The 26,103-nt window shown below is 38.8% G+C and overlaps 1 protein-coding gene across 1 annotated transcript in view; it reads right to left on the minus strand.

Moving 5' to 3' along the window:
• The window catches only part of Rab40 (RAS oncogene family member Rab40), a 53,314-nt gene extending 27,432 nt beyond the window's left edge, over positions 1-25,882 (minus strand). Inside the window, exons 1-2 of the mRNA XM_053773553.2 lie at positions 25,045-25,882; positions 4,990-5,183 (exon numbers count right to left, since the gene is read on the minus strand). Of these exons, the coding sequence (XP_053629528.1) occupies positions 4,990-5,183; positions 25,045-25,213 (363 nt within the window). The 5' untranslated portion in view covers positions 25,214-25,882. The remainder of the gene's footprint in view (positions 1-4,989; positions 5,184-25,044) is intronic.
• Positions 25,883-26,103: the final 221 nt, after the last annotated feature.

The raw sequence follows: 26,103 nt of genomic DNA on the forward strand, positions 1-26,103 counted from the left end.
TGTGGAGGAAGTTCGTGAGGCAGTAGGTAAAATGAAAGGGGGTAAGGCAGCCGGGATTGATGGGATAAAGATAGAAATGTTAAAAGCAGGTGGGGATATAGTTTTGGAGTAGTTGGTGCAATTATTTAATAAATGTATGGAAGAGGGTAAGGTACCTAGGGATTGGCAGAGAGCATGCATAGTTCCTTTGTATAAAGGCAAAGGGGATAAAAGAGAGTGCAAAAATTATAGGGGGATAAGTCTGTTGAGTATACCTGGTAAAGTGTATGGTAGAGTTATTATTGAAAGAATTAAGAGTAAGACGGAGAATAGGACAGCAGATGAACAAGGAGGCTTTAGGAAAGGTAGGGGGTGTGTGGACCAGGTGTTTACAGTGAAACATATGTGAACAGTATTTAGATAAGGCTAAAGAGGTCTTTGTGGCATTTATGGATTTGGAAAAGGCGTATGACAGGGTGGATAGGGGGGCAATGTGGCAGATGTTGCAGGTGTATGGTGTAGGAGGTAGGTTACTGAAAGCAGTGAAGAGTTTTTACGAGGATAGTGAGGCACAAGTTAGAGTATGTAGGAAACAGGGAAATTATTTCCCAGTAAAAGTAGGCCTTAGACAAGGATGTGTGATGTCACCGTGATTGTTTAATATATTTATAGATGGGGTTGTAAGAGAAGTAAATGCGAGGGTCTTGGCAAGAGGCATGGAGTTAAAAGATAAAGAATCACACAAAGTGGGAGTTGTCACATTTGCTCTTTGCTGATGACACTGTGCTCTTGGGAGATTCTGAAGAGAAGTTGCAGAGATTGGTGGATGAATTTGGTAGGGTGTGCAAAAGAAGAAAATTAAAACTTAGGAGTATGTGGAGACAAAGAACTTTGTCCTTGGAGGCAAAGAGGGGAATGTATGAGAGTATAGTTTTACCAACGCTCTTATATGGGTGTGAAGCATGGGTGATGAATGTTGCAGCGAGGAGAAGGCTGGAGGCAGTGGAGATGTCATGTCTGAGGGCAATGTGTGGTGTGAATATAATGCAGAGAATTCGTAGTTTGGAAGTTAGGAGGAGGTGCGGGATTAACAAAACTGTTGTCCAGAGGGCTGAGGAAGGGTTGTTGAGGTGGTTCGGACATGTAGAGAGAATGGAGCAAAACAGAATGACTTCAAGAGTGTATCAGTCTGTAGTGGAAGGAAGGCGGGGTAGGGGTTGGCCAAGGAAAGGTTGGAGGGAGGGGGTAAAGGAGGTTTTGTGTGCGAGGGGCTTGGACTTCCAGCAGGCATGCGTGAGCGTGTTTGATAGGAGTGAATGGAGACAAATGGTTTTTAATACTTGACGTGCTGTTGGAGTGTGAGCAAAGTAACATTTATGAAGGGGTTCAGGGAAACCGGCAGGCCGGACTTGAGTCCTGGAGATGGGAAGTACAGTGCCTGCACTCTGAAGGAGGGGTGTTAATGTTGCAGTTTAAAAACTGTAGTGTAAAGCACCCTTCTGGCAAGACAGTGATGGAGTGAATGATGGTGAAAGTTTTTCTTTTTTGGGCCACCCTGCCTTGGTGGGAATCGGCCAGTGTGATGATAAAAAAAAAAAATAAAATTGTTTTTTAACACATCGGTCGTTTCCCACCGACATACTTTGCTCACTGAGTTTAAATCTTTTCTTAAGATGCCGTGAGACAGAGAGCATAACATATGACCCAGAAAAAAAAATCGGGGAAAATCGAGGTATTTTTTAGTTTTTTTCTCACGACAAGTGATCTGGGAGTGTTTGCCCTGATGCAAACGCCTCTTTCTTTCGTTATAGACCAGAGGTACAGATGAGGAAACGTATCTATCTTGTGATCTTATCCCATAGCAGCAGCCTCCACTATCAATAAAGGTTATCTACCTATCATATTTATTCCAGAATAATATTAGGTACACATATCATAAATAATGTAGAAGCATGATAAAGATGCCCAAATTAATAAAAACTGACATTATACAGAGAGGTATTGAAGGGTGGAGTCCGGGGAGGGATAAAAGAAAAAAAAAAGTGACTATGACCATTACAGAAAACGTTACACACTATGCGCCTGATGGGTAACTATAAAAGATCACTCTTATCTTATGCAAAGACTGAAAAAGAGTGTGATTTTCTCAAAAAAAAAAAAAAAAAAAAAAAAAAAAAAAACAAAAATTTCCCAAGTAATCAGCTATGCACGCGTTTCCTGGAATATCTCAGAAGTAAGTCATTGACCTATTTCATGTTGTATTACCATTAATAATAAACAGATTGAAAGGAATTTCCCAGCAAACATAAAACTGAATGTTTTAATTTTGGGTGGTGACACTTTTGAAGTGTCAGTAAGGGGTGATTCCTCGATTAGTGACAAATTCGTTTACCAACATGGTCTTAGGAATGGAACTCTGTCGATAAGTGAGGAGAGGCTGTCATACATACAGCCTCTCCTCACTTGACGATGGAGTACCGTTCCTAAGACCACGTCAGTAAATGAATTCGCCGCTAAACAAGGCGTATACTATAATGGTAGTGGGTTTGTGTCAACCATCTGTGATACTGATTTAATGTCCCCTCTGCACCATTTATAACATTTGCACTATGTTTTTTAAATGTTTATACATTAGTGTACTGTACATATATTGTAATAAACAGAATAGAGGAAATCAGCTCTAATATACAGTAAGGCCCCGCTATACGGCGTTTCGCCTTACGGTGTTCCGCTAATATGGCGATGTCAAATTATGACCAAAATTTGCTATACGGCAAGCGGTCTTTCAAATACGGCGCCCCCTACCCAGTTTGTTTACATTTTCCGTGACATCTATTATGTCAGGAAATTTTCCAAAATTTCAAGTGTTTTAAAGTTACTGCATATTTTATATGTACTCTGATAATTATACTTAAGTGTACCTGTACCTAAATATACTTACACACTGTGCTAGTGTGCAGGTACACATTAAAATCGCTAAGTCTCTCTCTACTCATGATGCCAATACTACGTAATAATAATCACTCTTAGGCACACTAAATGTCTTATTTTACATCAATAAAGGCATTTTCATTAATCCATCTATGATATTTTCCTCAAAATTATATATGAAACCCATTACATAGCATATGAACATGATACATAGACTCACAGAATAAAAATTGATGTAAATATGAGATTTGTTTACAAAGCGGCTGTGTAGGTAGTGTCGGAAGAATTACGTTTTCTCTAGTCAAACTGGGGGATACTTGTAGAAAAATATTCTTTTCGTATGCCTTTACTCTATATATAGCAATTCACGACCCTTGTGGGTTTAGTGCTTTTTATAATAATAATAATAATAATAATAATAATAATAATAATAATAAATATTATTATTATTATTATTATTATTATTATTATTATTATTATTATTAATATCTTCATTTACTCTAAAAATGGTGTGTTGCAGTTTGTTTATTCTGAATTAACTTGTACAACTTGTACACAATGTAAGAGTATTTATATTGTGAGGTAATTATTATTATAATAAAAAAATATTAAAGGTAAATATTTTACAAACTCTTACAAATGGACGTGAATGAACTAAAAGTAGACACATATTAATACGCATTTATTTCGCCTGACCAAGTGATCATCCACTACCTGTTCAGTTTGTGTTCTTACATTGTCTCAACTCTGTATCTCGTTCTCTCTCTCATTTACTCTTTCTTTAACTAGTTGGCTCTCATTGACGATGGAGTCTAAGGTTAGCTGTGATAAAAAGAGAAGTCATAAGCCTCTTGCTTTAAGTGCCAAGTTAGAGGATGATGGCATGCCATTCTGATTTTATTCAATAAACACCCTGCCACTCACCTCTCACACATTAATATTAATATTTTAAGGTAAGTAATAAGTGTACTCTGTGTGTATCTTACCTTTTATTGTGTTTTTAATGCCTATTTCTATTGCTAACTTAATATAAGTTAGTGTAAACTTGTTGTCTGGCATTTATTGCATATTTTATGTGTGCTCTGATAATAATACTTGTGGAGCTGTGTGGTAGCTGGGTGGAGGGACAACATTACATTTTCTCAGCTCAGCCATCAGAGAAAACATGTATGAATCTGCGTTTGGCCCAGCCACTCCCTCACTCCGCTTTTGTTTACAATTTTCGGCATGAATTATTCATTACTTCTACCTTCGTTTATGATGGCATCTAAAGGTAGTTGTTAGAAATGATTAAATTCAGTGAACAAGGCATGTCGATGTTAATAATATGGCTCTGGGCCACCTACCGGCTACCTACATTGACTTCCTACAAATAAATACTACTCACCTCTCTTCCTATATTAAGACTACACATATTTTAAGGTAAATAATGAGTGTACTGTATGTGTATTTTACTTCTCTGGGATGTTTTAAATATCGTATATTAAGTATGAGACGGGGAGCCAGTGCTACCTACACCTGGGCTACCTGCACCTGACTTCCTACAAATAAGTACTACTCACCTCCCTCCCTACATTAAGATTACAAATACTTTAAGATAAGTAATGAATTCACTGTGAATGTATTTTACTTTGTATGTTTTTAATGCCTAGTTCTATTACTAACTTAATATAATTTAGTGTAAACTTGTTGTCTGGCATTTATATGCATTTGTAAATGGAAAAAAATGGCATTCTGCCTTCCGGCGATGTCTGCTTTCCGGCGACAGCCTGGAACCTAACCCGGCGTATAAGTGGGGCCCTACTGTACATTGTTTAGGTATGCATATTGGTCATAGAGCCTACCGTAAGTCCGAGTTGTCGGTAAACGAGTACGTCACTAAGTGAGGAGAGGCTGTACTTAATCTCTAAGACAAAATACATTTTATAAAATTCAACCTAGGCATGTGATGGTTACGTTAAATAATATAAGCTCAAACTGATAACTCAGTTCTTCTGAAACATGAATGGCTTCCCAGACTGCAGGAAAAATAATTTATAATTTTGACATACAATAAATTAAATAAGGCTTATTTCTAACCTCTTGAATCTCCTTCATCCATCGATCAAGGCCCTCAAAGGACCACTTATTAGTAATATCATACACGAGCAGAATTCCCTGTGCCCCTCGTGAGTAAGATCGTATGATGGTGCAGAAGCGTCCCTGGCCAGAAGTGTCCCACAATTGTAATTTGACCCTCTTCCCGTCCAGCAGGATTGTGGTAGTCTTGTGGCCTGAAAAAAAATATATATGCAAATTACCACTGCTCTGAAAACATAAAATTGTATCTACAACAATATTTATAATAGTATAATGTGCCACTATCCATACCTGAGTCAAAGTAACACATCTTCTATTAAATTAAACCCTAGCAATACAGAGTCTCAATTTACAAATTTTCCAAGTTACAAACATTCACAGCACTCTTAGGAATAAACTGCATTTTTAAAATAGCAAGTAGATCAGCAACACAAACAAGACAACCATCTTCTGTACTACAAATTTCAACGCAATCAACACATTCATAAGCTGAAATTCCCTGAATTTTTTTTGGCAGATTTTGAACCTCCTGTACCGTGTACATTTTGAAGAATGAAAAATATTCTGTAGAATACCTAGCTCAATAAACCACTACAGGAATTCGTGCCTACCAGTCCTTCTCTTAAATCACCAGTTTAAGACTTCAACACTTTTCATGCCATTATGCTTCTTTCCACCTTTCCATCATCTACTGGACCTGGTTTTCTCAATGATTAGAGTTCTATCAGAACAGTAAAAGCCTTTATGACAGAAAAAGGCTACTGTGGGGCAAAATGTTTCAGAAATAAAGATAGGTACCTAACTGTTGCACATGTGTTTTCCTCATTATCATTTCTGATTGAAACTACCAGCAAACTAGTTGTGCTCTTTGAGTTCTTGAGCTGCAAATTTTCTCTCGAGTTTCTTTTAGTTCATTCTCAATATTATCAAAGCTTGTTTTACAAGACTCATCTGCTGCACTGACAGTGAAGAAGTTATTGTTATAACAGAAATCTAGAAAGGTGCTGAGTATCATATTTTAGTCAGTGGTGTAACTCTCAAACCTAGTAGTTAACAATGTCAACAACACTTTGAGAGTTGATAGTTTGCTACGCAAGACTGAGAATCTTGGATCACTCAAAGTTTTGCTGAAGTGTTTCAAATATTGTACCCTCAAAAATAATTTCCTGTAATTCACCAATAAAATTTCCTACAGCAGTGTGGTCAGCAGAAGCACATTCACCAGAAAATTTATTAGTATGAAACCGACATTGGAATTTGAACTTGTGGACCAACCTATATCAAACAAGCACTCTTGTTCATGCCTTCCTCATAACACACTGTTTTATAGTATTCTAATGCTTTTTCCTAATTAAGATGAAATTAAGTAATGCACTTTTATTTTTTTGTTGCTCAATCTGCTCAAAAAAATTTCACCTTATTTAACTGTTGTGATCTATAAGTCTATTTCCAAGTCATAAAACCTGGATTATTCATTCTAATGCTTTTTCCTAATTAAGATGAAATTAGTGCACCTTTCTTGTTTGTTTTTTGTTTTTTTCTCAATCTGCTCAATAACTTTTTCACCTTACTTAACTGTTGTGATCTGTAAGTCTCTTTTCAAGTCACAAAACCTGGGTTATTCATTGCACAAGCTTGTACAGCATCTTAGATCACTCACATTCCTCTTGGGTGTCATGGTTACTCTCCAGAGACGAGAAGAGAAGATGAAAAGATCAATAATCAATTCACTAACACAGGTCAAGTATCACATAGGATATACCTCTGATATACCTTTGATGAGTTTCGAGAGTCTCACTACTCTCAGAGCCTGGCCATGGGCCAGGCTCATCTGGTGCTTGCCTGGTCAACCAGACTGTTGCTGCTGGAGGCCTGCTGCCCCACATATCCATCACAGGCTGGTTGATCTCGCACCTGGTGAAGATACTTGTCCAGTTTCGTATTGAAGGCTTCTACACTGGTTTCAGCCATGTTTCTGATATCTTCTGTTAAGATGTTGAATAGTCTGGGACCCCAGATATTGATACAGTGTTCCCATGTTCAAACTGCACCCCTATTCCTCAATGGGTTTATTTTGCACTTCCTCCCATCTCTCTCACTCCAGCATGTTATGGCAGTGTGCAAATTTGGGACCAGGCCCTTGAATACTTTCCAGGTATATATTATCATGCATCTCTCTTTCCTTTGCTCCAGTGAGTATATGTTTAAGATTTTAAAGCACTCCCGGTAATCATACAGGATGCATATAAACAAAGCACCAAGGTGAGGGAGGTAGTGTACATTACCTCTGATATACCTCTGATGAGTTCCAAGAGCTTTTCTACTTCCAGTTCATCTGTGCTTGCCTGGTCAACCATCACAGTCTGGTTGGTCTGGCACCTGGTAAAGATACAGTGGAACCTCTACTTACAAGTGCATCCACGTTTTTCCAGATACGAAGTCGCTCGGTTGATTTTTTGCTTCCATACGTGAGTGAAATTTCCAGACGCAAGTGGGTCTCAAGGGAGGTTCCTTGACGCTGGCGAGGGGCTCTTGCTTTTGACCTAGGGAATTGGATCTCAGTTGCTTGTTGGACTATCTTATCGAAACGTGAGCATCATATGATGGAAAGATTCTTCTTAACATACACCAAAATTTAGAGAAATCGGACCATAAATAATGGAGCTCATTTCTCAGCAGTATATTTTCGTGTGATTTTTATGGTTGTATTCTCATTTTTTGGTCTCATTTGATAGAATGGAAGATATATTACAGAAATAGATATGATTTTGATTGCTTTCACAACAAAAAGTACCTTGAAATTGAGCTCAAAATAGCGGAAATGTTCGATTCTTTGGCAATGTTCAAGAGTAAACAAATGACGTCACCGTCCAATACCTGTCCGAGTGGCCATTCCAATATGCAGTCATGAATGGGTTGACATTAGTTATACAGTTATTACAATAATGCAGTAGTCTGCATAACAGTAAATCTTCTATTTTTTGCGTGAATAAAAATTTCAAATGGTAATAAATAATACATAATAATAATAATAATAATAATAATAATAATGTAATAATAATATGTAGAATAATAATAGTATAATAATATAATAATACATGCATAATAATAATGTGCTATAATAATAATTATAACAGACGGCTTTGAAGGCCATCACTAGATGGCAGTGAATACCGCAACAATGCGGGAGCGGTTATGGCTGTCTCCACTTGTCGCATAATGACATTTTATTCATTCTAGAGTATATATCAGGTTTCTATGTTATTTATATTGTTTTTATGTCATATTAGATGAATTATGATAGATAAATAAGCCACAGAGTTGATATTAGCAAAATATTTAAGGAGCATTTTGTCCTGTCTCCAAACAAACTCTCGTCCACTGCCAACACCACTACATAGCCACATATGTAATGACATATTTTATTCATTCTAGAGTATATATCAGGTTTCTATGTTATTTATATTGTTTATTATGTTATATTAGATGAAGTGTGATTGATAAATATGCAATAGAGTTGATATTAGGAAAATATTGAAGTATTTTGTCGTCCCTGGAATTCCTCTGGAAAGGAATTAATTCAATTTCAATTAATTTAAATGAGGAAAATTGACTCTACAAATGAGCAAATCCAGATGCGAGCAAGGTCACGGAACAGATTAAACTCATAAGCAGAGGTTCCACTGTACTTGCCCACTTGGGAGGCCTGGTTGTGGACCAGGCCACAGGGAGCACTGATCCCCTGAATACTCTCCAGGTAGCCTTTCCTCTTGAAGATTTCTACACTTGTCCCAGCAGTGTTCCTGATATCTTCTGGTAAGATACTGAATAGTCTGGGTCCAAGGACGTTGATGCACCTTTCCCTTATTGTTCCCAAGGCACCCCTGCTTTTCACTGGATTTATTTTGCACTTCCTCCAGTATCTTTCACTCCAGTGTGTTATTATGGCAGTGTGCAGATTTGGGACAAGGCCCTCAATACTTTGGAAGTATATTATCATGTATCTCTCCTCTGATCCAGTGATTACATATTTATTACTTTTAAGGCATTCGTAGTAATTTAAACGCTTCACTGGGTCTATGCAGTCCATAAATGATCTCTGAATGTTTCAGCTCTGATCTCTCTCCTGCAATGAACAGCAATCAACACTGAACAATATTAAATAACAAAAAAAGGCACAATACCGTGACTGGAACGATACACAAATAACCCGCACATAAAAGAGAGAAGCTTACGACGACGTTTCGGTCCGACTTGGACCATTGACAAAGTCACACTAACCAGAAGTGGAGCAGGACGGCTATATATAGGCAGGAAGAGGTGGTGGTAGTAGTAGTAGTACAAGAATGGTATATAATACCGACAAGATGATATTAAGACACATGCGCAACACCCGATAGGGATGCCCGGGTGTTGCGCATGTGTCTTAATTTTATCTTGTCGGTATTATATACCATTCTTGTACTACTACTACTACTACTACTACCACCACCTCTTCCTGCCTATATATAGCCATCCTGCTCCACTTCTGGTTAGTGTGACTTTGTCAATGGTCCAAGTCGGACCGAAACGTCGTCATAAGCTTCTCTCTTTTATGTGCGGGTTATTTGTGTACTGAACAATATTACAAAATGAGAGAGAGAACAAGCAATTTGAAAAGTGTCACCACCATCCTAGAGGGATTAGTACCAAATTTACACGCGAAAATCACTCCTTATGAAAGCAAAAGACTCAGCAGGTAATGCAACATCCCCCAATGAAAAGCAAGGGTGCCACTAGCACAATAAGAGACAACACATTAAGTGCCTCAGGGGCTCTAAGACTGTTCAACTGCCTCCCAGCATACAAAAGGGAGATTACCAATAGACCCCTGGCTGTCTTCAAGAAGGCTTTGGACAGGGACCTAAAGTTAGCCTTTTGAGGGTCAAGAGGCCCTCTCCGAAACTCGTTCTCAGGGTCGAAAAATTAAAAAAAAAAAAATAATTTTTTCTTATGAAATGATAGAGAATCTTTTTCCAATCATAATAACACCAAAAGTATGAAATTTGATGAAAAACTTACGGAATTATGCTCTTGCGAAGTTAGCAGACTCAAAGTGGGCAATTTTGCTCACTTTGAGCCCTATTTTCGGCCAATTCCAATGTTGCAGTTGACTAAAATCATAGCTATTTCCCTAGAACTCAATTAGTTCTATCGATTGAGCACAAGAATCTGCCCATTTACCGATTTCAACTGCCCAATAAAGTGGTCAGAAATTGGCAATTTGGGAAATTTCACACAAATTTCAAAAGATGCCAATTTCAAAATAGGGTTCAGAATAAACAAGACAGACATTCATGGCACTAAAATAACATTTTATCTGTTCATTAGCCACATCTCAAGGCCCCTCTTACATTACTTTTGCTTTTCATTTTGAATTTTTATTCTCACAGAAAATAGAAAGCTTTCTGTTATGTATACTACTGCATCATTGTAAAAATGGTATAAATATCAGCGCACTTATGAAAGAATATTAGACTCACCAGTTGACGTGTATTGGACGTGTGAATTGATCTGTTTACTCTTGAATATCGGCAAAAATCAATCATTTTCGCTATTTTGAGCTCAATTTCAAGGTACTTGTCATCGTGAAACCAGTCAAAATTATCTCTAATTCTGTAATATATCTTCCATTCTATCAAATGAGACCAAGGAAACGAGAATACGACCATAAATACCATACGAAAATTCACTAGAGAGTCGCTGTTTTAAACAAAAACCACAGTCAAAGTTTTTTCTCATTATGCACAGCGTGCTTCAGGATTTTTTTATACTGCACACACTCTGACCACACAGACCCATTCTTTCATACGTAGGCCTGCCAGCGTTCTTCCACCAGATTTGAAGGTGCTAGAATTTAGGCGTACAAGTACATGACCGACCCTGGCTGCAATGACGTACTTGTACATGACTGACCCTCAAAGGGTTAGCACCTGATCAGCTGGGCTGTGGTTCGTACATTGGTTTACATGTAGCAACAGTAACAGCCTGGTTGATCAGGCCCTGATCCACCATTAGGCCTGGTCACAGACAGTGCGGGGGCACTGAGCCCCGAAACCCTCTCCAGGTATAATCCAGGTAGGTATACTGGCACTATTTTCCATTTTAAAAGTTCTCATTATCCATGCAGTCATCTTTATTTCTATTAGAGCGCACATGCGTGCATGTGCGTGTGTGTGTGTACGCACCTAGTTGTGGTTGCAGGGGTCAATTCATAGCTCCTGGCCCGACCTCTCTGCCTGTTGCTACTAGATCCACTCTCTCCCTGCTCCAAGAGCTTTTCCGTGGACCACAATAAGGAATATGATGTTTATTTTGATAACAGCAAGGCCTTTGATAGAGTAATTCACAAAAGACTGCTGAAAAAAAGTGACAGCTCATGGTACAGGAGGAAAAGTTCTGTCATGGATTGAGGCATGTTTGACTAAAGGAAAACAGAATACTATGCCTAAATGGAGTGAAATCAGAATGGGGACCAAACACAAGTGGCATTTCACAAGGATCAGTTTTAGACCCACTGTTGTTTATAATTTACATCAATAATCTGGACAAGAAAATAACAAGTGAAATGAGTAAATTCACTGAAGGCACAAAAATAGGCCAAATAATAAATTCTGAGGAGGATACCGCTGAAGTTTAGGCAGATATGGAGAAACTAATGTCATGGTCTGGAAAGTGAGAGATGCAGTTCAATGACCCTCATAAACTAGGTGATCTGTGCTTAATCATACAGAATGTAAAAGAGCCTTGGGAGTCATGGTAAGCAGAAATCTGAAGCCAAGATATCAATGGTTAGGTGTATGCAATAAAGATAACATATTACTTGGATTTATATCAAGAAGTATAAGTAACAGGAGTCCAAAGGTTATGTTATCACTCTATATATCATTAGTAAGGCCTCACTTAGATTATGCAGTTCAGTCTTGGTCTCCATACTACAGGTAAAAGATGCCAGTGGAAATAAGTCACTTTGACTTTTTTGGGTTATCCTAGGTTCTTTACACACATGCTGCTATGTATGATAAACTAAATAAGTGTATGCTGCTATGTATGATAATCTATGTAACTGAATTCGTGTATACCCGAATAAACTTACTTACTAGGATGAATATACTGTACATAATGCACTGGGGAACATACAGAGAAGGAAGACAGAATTAATCGATTGCATAAGGAATCTCTCATACAAGGTTTACCTGGAGAGGGTTTCGGGGGTCAACGTCCCCATGGCCCGGTCTGACACCAGGCCTCATGGTGGATCAGGGTCTGATCAACCAGGCTGTTGCTGCTGGCCACATGCAAGCTGACGTACGAACCACAGCCCAGTTGGTCAGGTACTGACTTTAGGTGCCTGTCCAGTGCCTTCTTGAAGACAGCCAGGGGTCTATTGGTAATCCCCCTTATGTATGCTGGGAGGCAATTGAACAGTCTTGGGCCCCGGACACTTATTGTGTTGTCTCTCAGTGTACTTGTGGCGCCCCTGCTTTTCATCGGGGGAATGTTGCATCTCCTGCCAAGTCTTTTGCTTTCATATGGAGTGATTTTCATGTGCAGGCTTGGTACCAATCGCTCCAGGACCTTCCAAGTGTATATTATCATGTATCTCTCTCGCCTGCGTTCGGGGGAATACAGTAGTTTAGGTGCCTTATCGCACTTATGTGTGCCGTGACAGTTCTTTGTACACTCCCCAGGTCTGCAATGCCACCAGCCTTGAAGGGGGCCATTAGTGTACAGCAGTATTCCAGCCTAGAGAGCACAAGCGATTTGAAGACAATCATCATCGGCTTGGCGTCCCTAGTTTTGAAGGTTCTCATTATCCATCCTATCATTTTCCTAGCGGATGAGGTAGATACATTCTTGCGGTCTTTGTAGGCGAGATCCTCTGACATTATCACTCCCAGGTCCTTCACATTACTTTTCCGCTCTATTGTATGGTTAGAATTTGTGGTATACCCTGACACATTAATTTCTTCAAGTTTTCCATATCTGAGTAGTTGAAATTTCTCCTCATTGAACTTCATATTGTTTTGAGTGGCCCATTCGAAGATTTGGTTGATGTCTGCTTGGAATCTCGCAGCGTCTTCAATGGAGGTCACTGCCACGGTGATCCGGGTGTCATCCGCAAAGGAAGACACGGAGCTATGGCTTACATCTCTATGTCAGAAATGAGGATGAGGAATAGAATGGGAGTGAGTACTGTGCCTTGTGGAACAGAGCCTTTTACCATGGCTGCCTGGGACTTTACTGTTTACTATTACTCTCTGTGTTCTATTTGTCAGGAAACTGTAGATCCATCTACTAACTTTTCCCATTATTCCTTTATCCCGCATTGTGTGTGCTATTACACCATGATCACACTTGCCAAAGGCTTTTGCAAAGTCTGTGTATATTACATCTGTATTTTGTTTATCCTCTACAGCATCCAGGACCTTGTCATAGTGGTCCAGTAGCTGGGACAGGCAGGAGCGACCTGCTCTAAACCCGAGTTGCCCTGGGTTGTGTAACTAATGGGTATCAAGGTGGCTGGCTATCTTGCTTCTTAGAACCTTCTCAAAGATTTTTATGATATGGGATGTTAGTGCAATTGCTTTACTGCCACCTTTGTGGAGTGGGGCTATGTATGTTGTTTTTAGTGTGTGTGGGATGACCCCTGTGTCCATGCTCCCTCTCCATAAAATGCTGAAGGCACGCGATAGGAACTTCTTGCAGTTCTTGATGAACACGGAGTTCCATGAGTCTGGGCCTGGGGCAGAGTGCATGGGCATGTCATCAATTGCCTCTTCAAAATCTTGTGGAGTTATAATAATATCCAAGAGTTTTGGGATGACCAAATTTTGGGTTTCGTTCATAAAGAATTCATTTGGATTGTTGACCCTTAAAGTGGGCAGTGGCTCGCTGAACACCGAGTCATATTGGGATTTTAGTATCTCACTCATTTCTTCGCTATCATCTGTGTATGTCCCATCCCACCTAAGCAGGGGCCCAATACTGGATGTTGTTAGACCAAAGAGACATAGAACAAGGGGAAATATCATTGAGGTATAAGCAGAAGACAGGCATAAACAAAGGAGGTATAAATAAAGTGTACTGAGGATATCAAATCAAGAAAAAACTCAAAATAACAAATTTAAATTAGATAAATTTGGATTCAGAAAGGGTGTAGGAAAAGTAGTGATTCTCAAATAGAGTTGTCAATGAGTGCAACAACCTGCCAAGTAGGTTCATAGAAGCCAGCACCTTGAGGAGCCATAAAAATAGGTTAAACAAATATCCGAGTGAGAAAGGTTGGGTTTGACTGACCTGCCTATTATGAGGTATTGAAGCTAAATGCTAGGGTAGCTTTGGAAATAGGTTGAATAAATATATGGGGGGATATTAGACTGGTCCAAAAAAATAAAGTTGTGAAATTGTTCGCTCCACAAGTTTTATTTTGTTACACTGTTCCTAAGTAACATTCAGACCAATTTTCAGGAAATTTCATTCAATTTTAGGGGTCGTGCAAAAAGGTGTCTCTCACTGACAAAAGAAAAACTGAAGAAATTTTAATTTTTGTTCCTCTTTTGCATATCATAGCTCCAATTTTCTCTGAAAGCAGAATGACTGAATCAATAACCAGTTTTTAGCGCTTTGTTGAGTGCGAAACGAGCGAGCGATTATATGTGCATTGAAGAGGAGGTGCCACTCGATTTAAATAAAGCATATGTTTGTCACGAATTCTTGGATGAGAAATTGTCAGTTTTGATGTACCTTTGCCAACCACTGAACTAAGTACATGTATTCAACTGAAAAATCACTGAAAATGGGTGTTTTCCCCAGCTGATTTCTCCCACTAACAGTTGAAAAAACGTTAATGTAAATTCTTAATCGTATTCTCTCGTCTTTTATCTTTCAAATTCAGTAAAGAAAACAGTATCACAACAGAAAATCTCAGGCAATTCACTTCTCAAGTTGAACAAACATTGAAATTTGGCCAAACATCCCATCCATGGGGATTTCCCATTGAATTTCAGTGAAACACATGGTTAATAACATAATTTATTTCATGAGACTATCAGATTCAAAAGGAATTAGGTCTCTATCTTATAAAGGGAAAGTTATTAGCCGCTCAAAAGCATCTGGTCGTGTCAGGTCGGGTTGGGTCGGGTCGGGTCGGGTCGGGTCGGGTGGTGTCGGGTCACTCATTTGTCACACCAACTGCCAGTAATAATGCTTCCTCATATCTACTTGAATGATGAAATAAGGTGGGACTTCAATCTGTCCCTCTAAAATTCAGTAATCACCCTCCTTCATTAGTCTCTCCTTGGTTGGAGCAGGGATGCGGCGATGGTCATCCGCCATGAGGCGAAGAAGGTACTGTTTCTGCTCCTCATCCTTGGTCACCAACATGCTGAAGGTCTGAACGAGGGAAACAGCTCTTTCTGCTGCATTGTTCATGACCTTCAAAGAGCCCACAGACTTTTCATTTCTAGGAACATTGGGGCCTTCATTCAAGAAAGAAGATTTTTCCTTCCCCTTCCTCTGCTCAGCAATGATGCGTCCTCATAGTAACAAACTCCTCCAGTCCGACTCCAATCTCTGGGGCACCTTGCAAGCAATGGAGGCACCCTGGGTTTCTTTTCCTGCTCGAGATTGGTCACCATCTTGTGCTTTGTCGTAATGTTTACTTTCTTGCCAAAAAAAGCCAATCCAACCAGCTGCTCCGCCTGATACCAGAAATGGCATGCAAAGGTGATGGCAGCAGCATTTGTGATCTCTTTGTCCAGATACGTTCAAAGGGTTTGGAGGAAGTCCAAGTCATTGTGAGGGGCTTGCACATCACATGGAGCCTTGTTCCAGAACCGGAGGAAGATCAAGGCAATGAAAGGTGAGAGTAGGTTCTGCTTCAGGTGAAAGAATTGTGACATGCGAAGTATGTCACTTCGCATCGGAAGCTGGGCAGTTGAGAAAAACTCGAGGGGACACCCTACTAGCCACCATTCCGATGCACTTCGTGTACTTGGTGCTGAGGATGCCATCTGCGATAGAAACCAAAGATGAAGTTTTGCACCGCAACCTTTAAATATGCATGAAATGGTCCAAATTTTGGCACTCGGTACAGGCTCATACAGTGGAATAAAAATTACATTGTGGAGCACACTTCTTTTGAAATTAACATGTATTTTTGGACCGGTTTAGTGGGTATAGTTAGATTTGAAAAAAACTTGCCTAGTATAGGCCAGCAGGCCTGATACAGTGTTCCTCTGTTCTTATGTTATGCAGTTGGATAATATCAGTACTATATCTAAGAGAAGTTAGGGCATGTTGATAGCTACAAGGAAGATGAAGTAACACAGTCAGTGAGAGAATTTGGACCAGAGGCCATTAGAGATAAGGGAATGTTCTGCCATGACGGTTTCACCAATTAGAGATATAAGTGTTGATTGTTTTGTAAGGTAGTCAAATTTATGTCCAAATCAAAGCAAGCACCATCAAAAGCAATGGTTGCAGATCTCTTTCAGTGCTCCTCTGTACTACTACTAACTATACTTTATTAGTTCTATTACTACTACTACTAATGTGGCTAATTTCACATCCACCACTACTACTACCACCATCCCTGCTACTACTTCCTGTTTAACCCAACCCAAACCATACTGTCTTCTGGTCTTATCTACTTTTCTTACCCTAGTTGCGACATGAGTTTGGTTCAGGATGGCCCAAAATGTTGTCTTAAGATTCCTTTTGGTGAATCATTCCATGGTGTACAAGGTGGTATATATGTACAGCTTCTCCTCACTTAGCGACATACTCGTTTACCGAAGCCTCGGACTCTCTGATGGGCTCTCTAACCAGTATTTATACCTAAATAATGCATTTCAGAGCTGATTTCCTCAATTCTGTTTATTACAATATACAGTGGACCCCCGCATAACGATATTATTTCAATCCAGAAGTCTGTTTGGGTGCCGTTATAGACCGAATTTGTTCCCATAAGAAATATTGTGAATTAGATTAGTCCATTTCAGACCCCTAAAAATACACCTACAAGAGCACTTACAAAAATAAACTTACATAATTGGTCGAGTTGGGAGCTGATCGTTATCCGGGGGTCCACTGTACGGTGGTATCCCGAGTTTCAGCCATAATTCGTTCCAGAAGGCTGTTTGAGTGCCGTTACCAAACAAATTTGTTCCCATAAGGAATAATGTAAAATAGATTAGTCCGTTTCAGACCCACCAAAAATACACTTACAAAAGCACGTAAAATTGTCACACTATGGTATAAGAGGGCACTCCCTCAACTACCTCAAGTCTTACCTCAGCAACAGAAGCCAATATGTGTACGCAAATGGGGCAAACTCTTCTGCACAACCAATTACAGTTGGTGTCCCACAGGGAAGTGTCCTTGGCCCTCTTCTCTTTCTCCTATACATAAATGACCTTCCAAATGCTTCGCAATTACTCAAACCTACACTATTTGCAGATGACACTACATACGTCTTCTCTCACCCGAGCCCAGTCACGCTAGCCAATACTGTAAATACCGAATTACAGAAAATATCTACCTGGATGAGGACTAACAAACTTACACTAAACATTGACAAAACCTACTTCATTCAGTTTGGTAACAGAGCTACAGATGTCCCTCTTAACATAATGATAAATGGATCACCTATCACAAAACTAACAGAGGGAAAATTCTTAGGAATCCACCTTGATAATAGACTCAAATTTCATACACATATACATCAAATTTCTAAGAAAATTTCCAAGACTGTAGGCATACTATCGAAGATACGGTACTATGTTCCACAGTCAGCCCTCCTGGCCCTATATCACTCTCTTATTTACCCCTATCTCACCTATGGAATTTGTGCATGGGGCTCAACAACAATTAACCATCTCAGACCACTAATTACCCAACAAAAGGCTGCAGTTAGAATGATAACAAATTCTCACTACAGGCAGCACACTCCACCAATATTCAATACACTAAACCTACTCACCATACAAAACATCCATACTTATTACTGCACCTATTACATACATAGAACACTTAACTCTGATATTAACCCTCCCCTCAAACATCTCCTTGCCAACCTCAACAGAACACATGACCATAACACAAGGCACAGATCACTCTTTGATGTTCCTCGTGTCCATCTCACACTATGCAAAAACTCAATGCACATAAAAGGCCCTAAAATCTGGAATTCATTACCTGTAAATATAAAAGAAACACAACCTGTTTATAAATTCAAGTCTCTTCTCAAAGATTACTTACTCACCCAAAACCAAATAAATACTGAATAACTGAACATTATAAATTGTATATCTTAAATGTTTCTCACAATTATATCACATAAATGTTAAACCTAAGACCCAATCTAACTTTATTATTTTTTAAATACACTACCTAACAGAATCACTACCTAACTGAATGCAACCATATGACCTGTCTTTGTAATACTCACTTGTGCTTTATAGTTATCTGTTTACATTAATGTTTTATCACTGATTTCATCATTGCTTAGTAGCAGCGCTGTATAGTCCTTGTGGCTTAGCGCTTCTTTTTGATTATAATAATAATAATAATCATTGCTTAGTTAATCTTAAGTTAATTTTAAGCCAGCCCGTAATGCTATGCATAGTATAAGTGGCTTTGGCATACTGCTCTTATCTGTATTTTTTTTGTACCTCTGTATGTGTGCACAAATTGGAAATAAATAAATAAATAAATAAATAAATAAATAATACACTTACATAACTGTTCGAGCTGGGAGCTGTACAAAACTCGGGGTACCACTGTACAGTACACTGCTGTATAAACATTTAAAAATATAGCAGAAATATTATAAATGGTGACATTTAAACAATATCAAACATGGTTGACACAAATCCACTACCATTATGGTATGCTCCTCGTTTAGCGACGAATTCGTTTACCAACGGGTTCTTAGGAACCTAACTGTCGTTAGTGAGGAGAGGCTGTACTGTAAAATGTAACTAATGAACAAGTTCTGCTGAGTAGTAGTTGGTAATCTTAGCTATAGTTATTTTATGTGATTCTGGAGATTATCTTCCCCAAAGTCTGGTCACAGACCAGGCCTCCTTTGTACAGCTGGAGCATACCTGGAGGGTGTGCTGGGGGATCAACACCCCCATGGCCCAGTCCAGGATCTGGAATAACAGTGGATCAGGGCCTGATCAACCAGGCTGTTACAGCTGGCAGCCGGTAATCCAATGTACAAACCACAGCCTGGTTGATCAGGTACTGACTTTAGGTGTCTGTCCAGTTCCCTCTTGAAGACAGCTATGGAGTCTATTGATAATCCCCCTTATGGATGCTGGGAGGCAGTTGAATAGTCTTGAGCCCCTGACACTTAATGTGTTATCTCTTAGTGTACCCATGGCATCCCTCCTTTTCATTTGGGGAGGATGTTGCACCACCTGCTGAGTCTTTTGCTTTCATAGGGAGTCATTTATGTGTGCCGATTTGGGACTAGTTCTTCTAGGAATTTCCAGTAGTATATTAGAGGTATCTTCCTCACCTGCATTCTAAAAAGTACAGGTCAAGATGTTTCAACCTTTCCCAGTAACTGAGGTGCTTTATTTTACTTATACATGCAGTGAAAGCTCTCTGTATATTCTACAGGTCTGCAATTTTGTCTGCCTTAAAAGAAGCCATTAGTGTACAGTAGTACTCCAGCCTAGAGAGAAAAAGTGGTTTGAGGAGAATCATCACTGACTTAGCATCCCTAGTTTTGAAGGTTTACATTATCCATCCTATCATTTTCCTAGCAGATGTTGGAAAGAAAATATCAAAGGAACAAGACTTATTATGAACATAGGTAAGCAAAGTTATGCACATATATGCTGAATGCAAGTTTATACAGTGGTCCCTTGAGTTATGTTGGGCATGAGTTATAATTTACCCTCATAAAAGAATTTAGTTTTTGAGTTAGTGAAAAATTTGAGATACAATATACATACGATGGTTGGTGTTAATGTGTTGTGGGTCTCAGCCAACCTGCAATATGGTAGCTTGCCTCCTGGACAGCATCTAAGCCAATAGAAGCATCAATGAGGGTGTGTGGGGGTGGCTTAGCAGCTAGTCAGCAATGGGAATGAATGTCTCTATGATAGCATCTCAGCCAATAACAATATATACACTACAATTTATTATTTCCTCTTCAATCTGAAGCAACACATAGTGCCCATACTAACTCTGGATTATTCACCCTTCATAACTGCATTTGTGGTTTAATTACACCATCTTTTGTGTTACCAAGTCTTCATGGCCCTAAAGTGTGCATTAAACTGACAATTTCTCTGAAGGTAAAGCAAGAAACTGTGAAAACCAAAATGGAGTTAGAACTAGTGCATTTAGCACATGAGATGGTAGAGTAAGGTACAGTAAAAGTTGTACTTCTAGTGTCTTTGAACAAATTACCATAAAATTATGTATTCTGGGGTCTGAGTTATGATAGTTTTGACAGACATCTGAAATGGATTAATATCATAACTCAAGGGACCACAACATTAGTACATTCTTATCTAAGCCTCATACACAAGTTAAACTCTTACAATGGTTTTATGTAGTTTATTATGTAAAATTTAATATAGAATAACCCAATAAAGTTAAGTAGGGTGATTTATTTCCATTTGGGGCCTTGTGTTATATATACAGTTCCAGTTTTATTTTTACATAGTCATATGTAAATGTCATTTTATTTATACCCTCAATATTAATAAAAGTTAATCATCACAATATTGAACTCAAAAACAAATTATACATATTGTCACAATACATAAATCACTATCTTCCCTGTAGAACATCATTCATTAGATAATTTTTGCTTTATTCTTAAATTATTGTATAATAAGACTTGCCTTAACATGAAAATGTAATCCATTCCATTCCTTTATCAAGGACCCCAATAGAAATAAGTCACTTTGACTTTTCTGGGTTATCCTAAGTAACTTACATTATGTATGATATTTGTGCTTGTGTGTAACTGTGACTAAATAAACTTACTATAATAGGTATTTGAGGCCTGGGCACCTACAAAATTATGTTCGCTCACCCTAATATCATACTGGCTTTGGTTAATAACCTTTACACAATATGAGGAAACATTCTAGAAACTGATTGTTAAGAACTCTATAGATAATACAAATTTTAGCTGCTTTGATCTATCTGTCACTGTAAGCATTTCAGGTTTCTGTAATTCATCCAGCAGTTAGCAATATGCCTTAATGCTATGGAAGTGATATTTATGATTACTTAACCTAAAATATCATATAAGTTCTTCAAAATAATTTAAATTGAATGAGGATAATAATAATAATAATAATAATAATAATAATAATAAAACTTATATAATAATAATTGATACAACTTAAACAAATAATAATAATGATATAACTTATACAAACCTAACCAACATCAATGACATACTATTATTGTATATTGTATTATTGTATTGGTTGGATGATACGGTGACTGACGACAAGGTCAAAATAGAAGGTTACAATATAAAACGCTTAGATAGGAACAGAAAGGGTGGTGGAGTATGTGCCTACATTAGAAATGACTTAGCTTACAACCCAAGACCTGATTTAAATAACAATAAACTGGAGATTCTATGGTTTGAAGTGCTGCTTCCCAAGGCCAAACCCATCTTAGTAGGAACTAGTTACCACCCTCCTACCCAGGACCAGTTCTTAGAAGACTTTTCCAGAGTCTTGTCCGGAGTTGAAAACAATTGCGAGACAATAATACTGGGCAACTTCAATGTCTGTTTTCAGCAGCAAAATAACGGGCTATGCAAAAGGTATAAGCAAATTCTAGGATTAAATAGCTACACTCAACTAATTAATACACCAACCCGGATCACACAGTTCTCAGCCACCCTAATTGACCACATACTTTGTAACCGCTCTGAGAACATTAGTCAGTCAGGCGTCATTACCACAGGTCTTAAGTGATCATTTCATCATTTACTGCACCAGGAAAATCACTAGGGATAGGATAGGCCTACACAGGACAATAAAAATGAGGTCAACTAGAAACTACAGTAAAGAAACACTGGTAAATAGGCTACACAATTGTGACTGGACAGAGATAACAAGTTGCACGGACGTGAACGATGCCTGGGAAAAATTCAAAACAATGTTCACTACCATCCTTGATAATATTGCACCAGTTAAAGAGGTTAGGATTAAACGAAGAACTGAACCCTGGATGACTACTGAGATATTAGATAATATGAAATTCAGAGACCAGCTGCTAAAAAGATTTAAAGCAAACATACGGGATATTGCAACACTAAATGAATTCCAAAGGGTGAGGAACAGAGTACAGAGACTTATAAAAGGAGCAAAGGCAAAGCACTACTGCTCAAAAATTGAAGAGTATAAGCATAACCCCAGAAAGCTCTGGCAACAACTAAAACAGTTGGGGTATAGCCATAAGCCAGTAGATAGGTCTAACATAGTACTCACTATCGATAATGAGGTATGCCACAAAACATCTAAGGTGGCAAATTGCTTTAATTCCTACTACACATTTGTTGCATCAACACTAGTAAGTAAACTACCAGCTGCATCAAATACCTTTAACACAGACTCTGATAAGTTTCAAACATACTATACCAATAAAGGGGTAACCCCAAACAGTTGTCAACTAGTAAGTGTATCTCATGACTTCATTCAAAAAGAACTAAGCAGGTTAAACCCAACTAAGAGCACAGGCCCTGATAACATCCCGTCTAAGTTCCTAAAAGATGGTGCTTCTGAACTGTCAATCCCTATTGCTCACATAATAAATCTATCAATCACCACTAATACCGTACCGGAGGGGTTCAAGGAGGCCAGAGTTACTCCTATCTTCAAGAAAAATAATAGGTCTGATGTAAGCAACTATAGGCCTGTTAGTATACTCAGTATAATATCTAAAATTCTGGAGAGGGCGGTGTATTCTCAAGTAGTTAAGTACCTTAATGACAACAGCATTCTCCATAGCTATCAATCGGGCTTTAGAAGATCCTACTCAACCGACACCTCCCTTATTAATCTGATGGATTACCTGAGAACTGAAATGTCAAGGGGGAACCTCATAGGTATGGTAACCTTAGACCTGCAAAAGGCCTTCAATACTGTCAACCACAATATATTAAGTAAGAAACTTCAAGCTATCGGTATAGGTTCTGTAGACTGGTTTAAGTCCTACCTTAGCAACAGGAGACAAATAGTCAAAATCAACAAAACGGAATCAGAACCCCTGCCGATAACATGTGGAGTTCCCCAAGGTAGTATTCTGGGTCCCTTATTATTCTTATGTTATGTCAATGATATGCCTATCAGTGTCAAGTGCAAACTCCTACTGTATGCAGATGACAGTGCTCTGTTAGTGACAGGTAAATTTTTTTTTTTTTTTAATTTATGTTAAGCGCTAAATCCATGGGGATCATTCAGCGCATGACATGGAGGCTTGATCCTCCGTCTGCTGAGCGCCAGACAGACGCGCTTCCTATTTGTACTCACCTAGTTGGTAGTGACAGGTAAAGACCCACAAGATATTGCTAATGTTTTAACACTGGAACTGGAGTCCTGCAGCAAATGGTTAGTAGACAACAAACTATCATTACACCTAGGGAAAACTGAAGCCATTCTCTTTGGCACGAAACAAACTGAGAAGGATAAATAATTTTAATGTTCAGTGTAATGGGGAGCCCATCACTTTGGTTTCATCAGTAAAATATCTGGGAATCCCCTTTGACCCATGCATGTCAGGAGAATTGATAGGGAACACTGTAGTAAAGAAAGCGAATGCCAGACTGAAGTTCCTGTATAGACAAGCACAGTGTCTACCTACTGAGGCAAGCAGGACCCTATGTCTAGCCCTTATACAATGCCATATGGATTACGCTTGCATTCATGGTACTCTGCCTTGACAAAAAAACTGAAAGATAAGACTGCAAATCACCCAGAACAAAATCGTAAGATTCATCCTGGGGCTGGGACCAAGAGAACATGTAGGCCAGGATGAATTACAGCAGTTGGATATGCTGAATGTTGAAGACAGAGTAAAACAACTGAAGCTAAATCATGTTTATAAAATTGCTCACAAACAGTGTCCAGAATATCTTGCTGTCAATTTTGTCAAGGTTGGGAACCAAAGCAATCATAGTACTAGGGGGAGAGAGCACAACTTTGTAGTACCCACAGTCATTGGCCAGGCGTCAAACACCTTTTATTGTACAGCAATAAAGGAATGGAACAGACTACCCACACATGTCAAAGCCAGTCATAGCATGAACCAGTTTAAGAAGAGTGCCAAAAGGTGTCTGATGAATGTAGCTACAGAAAGGGAGGGGAATAATTTTCTAGTTTTTAGCTAACATACGTGTAAATTTTACCTTATTCCTAGTAATGACCCTCGTATTGTAGATAGTCTTAATGACCCTCGTGTAGCCCGTAATGCTATGCATAGTATAAGTCGCTTTGGCATGCTGCTCTTATCTGTATTTTTTGTACCTCTGTATGTGTGCTCAAATTTTAAATAAATAAATAAATAAATAAATAGTCTTTTTAGTATGATAATAAGATGTTATCTTCATTGTAGAATAAGAAAATATTATAACCTTTATATTATAATAATAAGGTAAAAGGACCCCAATGGAAATAAGTCACTCTGTCTGACTTTTTTGAGTTATCCTAGGTTCTCTACACATATGCTGCTATGTATGATAATTCTATGTAACTGTATTTGTGTATACCTGAATAAACTTACTTACTTACTTACAGAAAACCTGTTTATGCAGAGCATTTCAGGCAATTGGATTAATTTTAAATTTGTCCCCAGAAAGAGACCCACAACAGTCGACTAACACCTAAGTACCTACACTGCTAGGTGAACAAGGACAGCAGGAATCTTAAGAAAACACACCCAACTGAGCTACTAGGACAGCATTGTTAAGGGTACAATAGAGTTGTATGGGGCTAATAAAGAAGAAAGTAGTGCTTAGCTCACCACTGCCAACACAGAAGGGGGACTCGGTGGAGCCGTCCTCGAGGGGCTGTAGGATCTCGTGCTTGCCAACATCACTGTCGCCCACCAACAGAAACTTTAACAAGTAATCATATGGCTTGCTGGACTCTCCCCCTCCACCTTGCCCCCCACCATCTGATGTCAGGCTCATCTCATCACTCGAACTGCTGCTGCTGATGGACACATTGGAAGACACTTTGCTTTCCCTGGTTGAGCTTAAAATGGAGCTGTTACTGAAATATGATCTGCACTGATGCTGGCTGGACTTTCTCTTCCTGCAAGGCACTGAAGCAAACAGTCTCAAATCTTGCCCGCACTGCCATTTGTCTATATATTCCTCCACAGTTAATACACAAATTACATTCCTTATGCCAGTGTCAAGCTCGGCGACCTCCACAGCAGATGAATGTGTCCACAAGTTCTGCTGAGTCTAGTGACAGTGAGCTGCTTGTAAGTAGTCAGGCTCTAGCAAGTGTGTGAGTCCATCACACTAGCGAGTGCTGGTGGTACTTGGGTCAGCAAGCACAGCCAAGGACACATAAAACACCACTGAACACCAAGTATCAACACTTGCGCTGTGAAAGTTGCATATCCACACCACTATTATTATCCACACAACTCGCTAGATGATATCCAGCGATGACACAGCCAACACAAACGCTCCAGAAGCACTAGTATGACGCTAGAGGGCTGCTAGAAGTAGGTGAAGACAAGGTAATCCAGTGTGTGGTTGTGAGGTACTCAAGGACCTCCTCCTGTGTTACAGTAACAAAACAAACTTAGTGAGTACAGCAGATGGCAGCACCAGGCCATGGCTGGCCACACACACCACAGAACACCAACATCACAACACTAACTCTCACAATCTGTCTTTCTCCGCTGAAATCATGGCTGCAAATATAATAAATATATATATATATATATATATATATATATATATATATATATATATATATATATATATATATATATATATATATATATATATATATATATATATATATATATATATATATATATATATATATATATATATATATA

This window comes from Cherax quadricarinatus, chromosome 12, assembly GCF_038502225.1.
Source record: "Cherax quadricarinatus isolate ZL_2023a chromosome 12, ASM3850222v1, whole genome shotgun sequence".
Classification (NCBI taxonomy): Eukaryota; Metazoa; Arthropoda; class Malacostraca; order Decapoda; family Parastacidae; genus Cherax; species Cherax quadricarinatus.